The sequence below is a fragment of the Cryptotermes secundus genome, unplaced genomic scaffold (assembly GCF_002891405.2).
Source record: "Cryptotermes secundus unplaced genomic scaffold, Csec_1.0 C38673998, whole genome shotgun sequence".
NCBI classification, from domain to species: domain Eukaryota; kingdom Metazoa; phylum Arthropoda; class Insecta; order Blattodea; family Kalotermitidae; genus Cryptotermes; species Cryptotermes secundus.
Genome location: NW_019771906.1, coordinates 1 through 1,746, shown reverse-complemented (window position 1 = coordinate 1,746; position 1,746 = coordinate 1). Strand labels below are relative to the sequence as shown.

The 1,746-nt window shown below is 43.0% G+C and overlaps 1 protein-coding gene across 1 annotated transcript; it reads left to right on the top strand.

Moving 5' to 3' along the window:
- The first annotated feature begins 21 nt into the window (after positions 1–21).
- Positions 22–1,740, top strand: LOC111875171. Its single transcript, XM_023871234.2, has one exon. The coding sequence runs from the start codon at positions 770–772 to the stop codon at positions 1,538–1,540; it is 771 nt and encodes a 256-aa protein (XP_023727002.1). The 5' UTR covers positions 22–769; the 3' UTR covers positions 1,541–1,740.
- The last annotated feature ends 6 nt before the right edge of the window (positions 1,741–1,746 follow it).

Here is a 1,746-nt window from a genome sequence, read left to right as displayed (position 1 = left end):
GCTAGTGGAGTTCGATAGAGTGCATTCCTTTGCTAGTTGGAACCTGAAACTATTACTGGGGATCAGTGATGGCTGTTGCGTCCTAATTTGGACATATGGCCATCACGGAATTTCAACAGGTTGCATTAGTTTACTTACTGTGACCTCACAACAGTCACCATGTCTCACAAGATTGCATTAGTTTGCACCTGGGACCTCATGAGAGTCACGGGGGGGGGGGTTGGCAGACTTCACCACTTTCCTGATTTTGACCTCATAACTCTTTTAAAATAAAAGACGGAAATATGAGAGACAAGATTTACTGCTCTAATATCTGGACACAATTTTTAAATTATTATATTTTAATTTGTATATATGAATGTTAAGCTATGATATTAATTATTTCATAAGTTTGGTTACGTAATTGTTACAAATTTAATTTTCTGGCGGACACCCCAAAAGATGACTGAAGTGGTGGAAATTAATCCGTTATTGGCTAAACTGCATGCTATGTCGTGAGGTTGTTTCTTGAATTGAATATATCAAAGATGAGACGGACAACAATGATATCTCTAAAATTAAGAGGCAATTCTGCTTGTTTTAGTATCATGAACAATTTTCTCCTGGGTTTCCTTCCTCATTGCACGTAATGCATACGTAATGTTGATATACAGTGCAAAAATTTTAGATTTGCACAGATCACGTTCCTAACCCAATCCAATTCACTTCTGCTGCACCAAAAGGTTTCATTCCATGCTTTTGTGTGCAGGGTCTCGCCAAGTACCACGCCATGTCTCTTGCTTTGAAACTGCTGAACCCGAAACAATTTCAGAAAATTCGAGAGTCCATCCAAGAAGTAATTTATGTCGAAGACGCAGCCAGACTCTTCAGCGTGTACTTTGAAAACTCACTTAAAATGGCAACTGAATGTCTTCGTTCTATATCCCACAACGACGGTAGTTTTGATGCAGATATCAAGAAGATAGATGGCTTCAGTGGTAACGTATTCAGGATTATGTGTGAACTTGTGAAGCCGAAAGAACCATGGTCTGTCATCTGCCATGGAGACTGCTGGAGCAACAATTTTCTGTTCCGGTACAGTCAGCCGAGACAAGTCGAGGAAGTGCGATTGTTGGACCTGCAAGTTGGCCGCTATGCCTCTCCAGCTACAGACATTCTGCATTTCCTTTACACTAGCACTCAAGCCGGCATGAGGAAACGACATTATGACCACCTTCTTCGTGTATACCACAGTACCTTGAACGACACTGTGCGTCGTCTCATGGCAGGTTCTCCTTACGAAAACACAGAAGTTTTTATGCCGTTCCAACAACTACAGGATGAACTCGAGAAACATCGGGTTTACGGATTCCTTAACGCCCTTTGGTTACTTCCTGCCGTTCATGCTGACGCAGACAACCTTCCGGATTTGGAAACCATCACAGAAGACGACCTTTTTTCCCAGGAGACCTTGGATAATTTTGTATCTCACCAAACCCCAACATACAGACAGAGTATTAGAGACCTTGTTCATGAATATAGAGCTCACGGCTATGTGTAGACCCCGTGAACACTCTGTGCCCTTTCCGTGTTCACACTCACCCACATATGAGGCTTCACACTGGGAATCGCTTTCGTGCAGGGGCTGTCGCATGAAGCCGAATATCCTGCGAACAAACCCATCGCTTCAGCACACGATCCGTATGGATGACCCAGTCCCAGGAACACTTTGGCCACTGGATATCCCAACAAATCCCAAGATACAAG

Excerpts from the sequence above, each read along its gene's own strand:
- LOC111875171 (XM_023871234.2), top strand. The coding sequence starts at position 770 with ATGTCTCTTGCTTTGAAACTGCTGAACCCGAAACAATTTCAGAAAATT.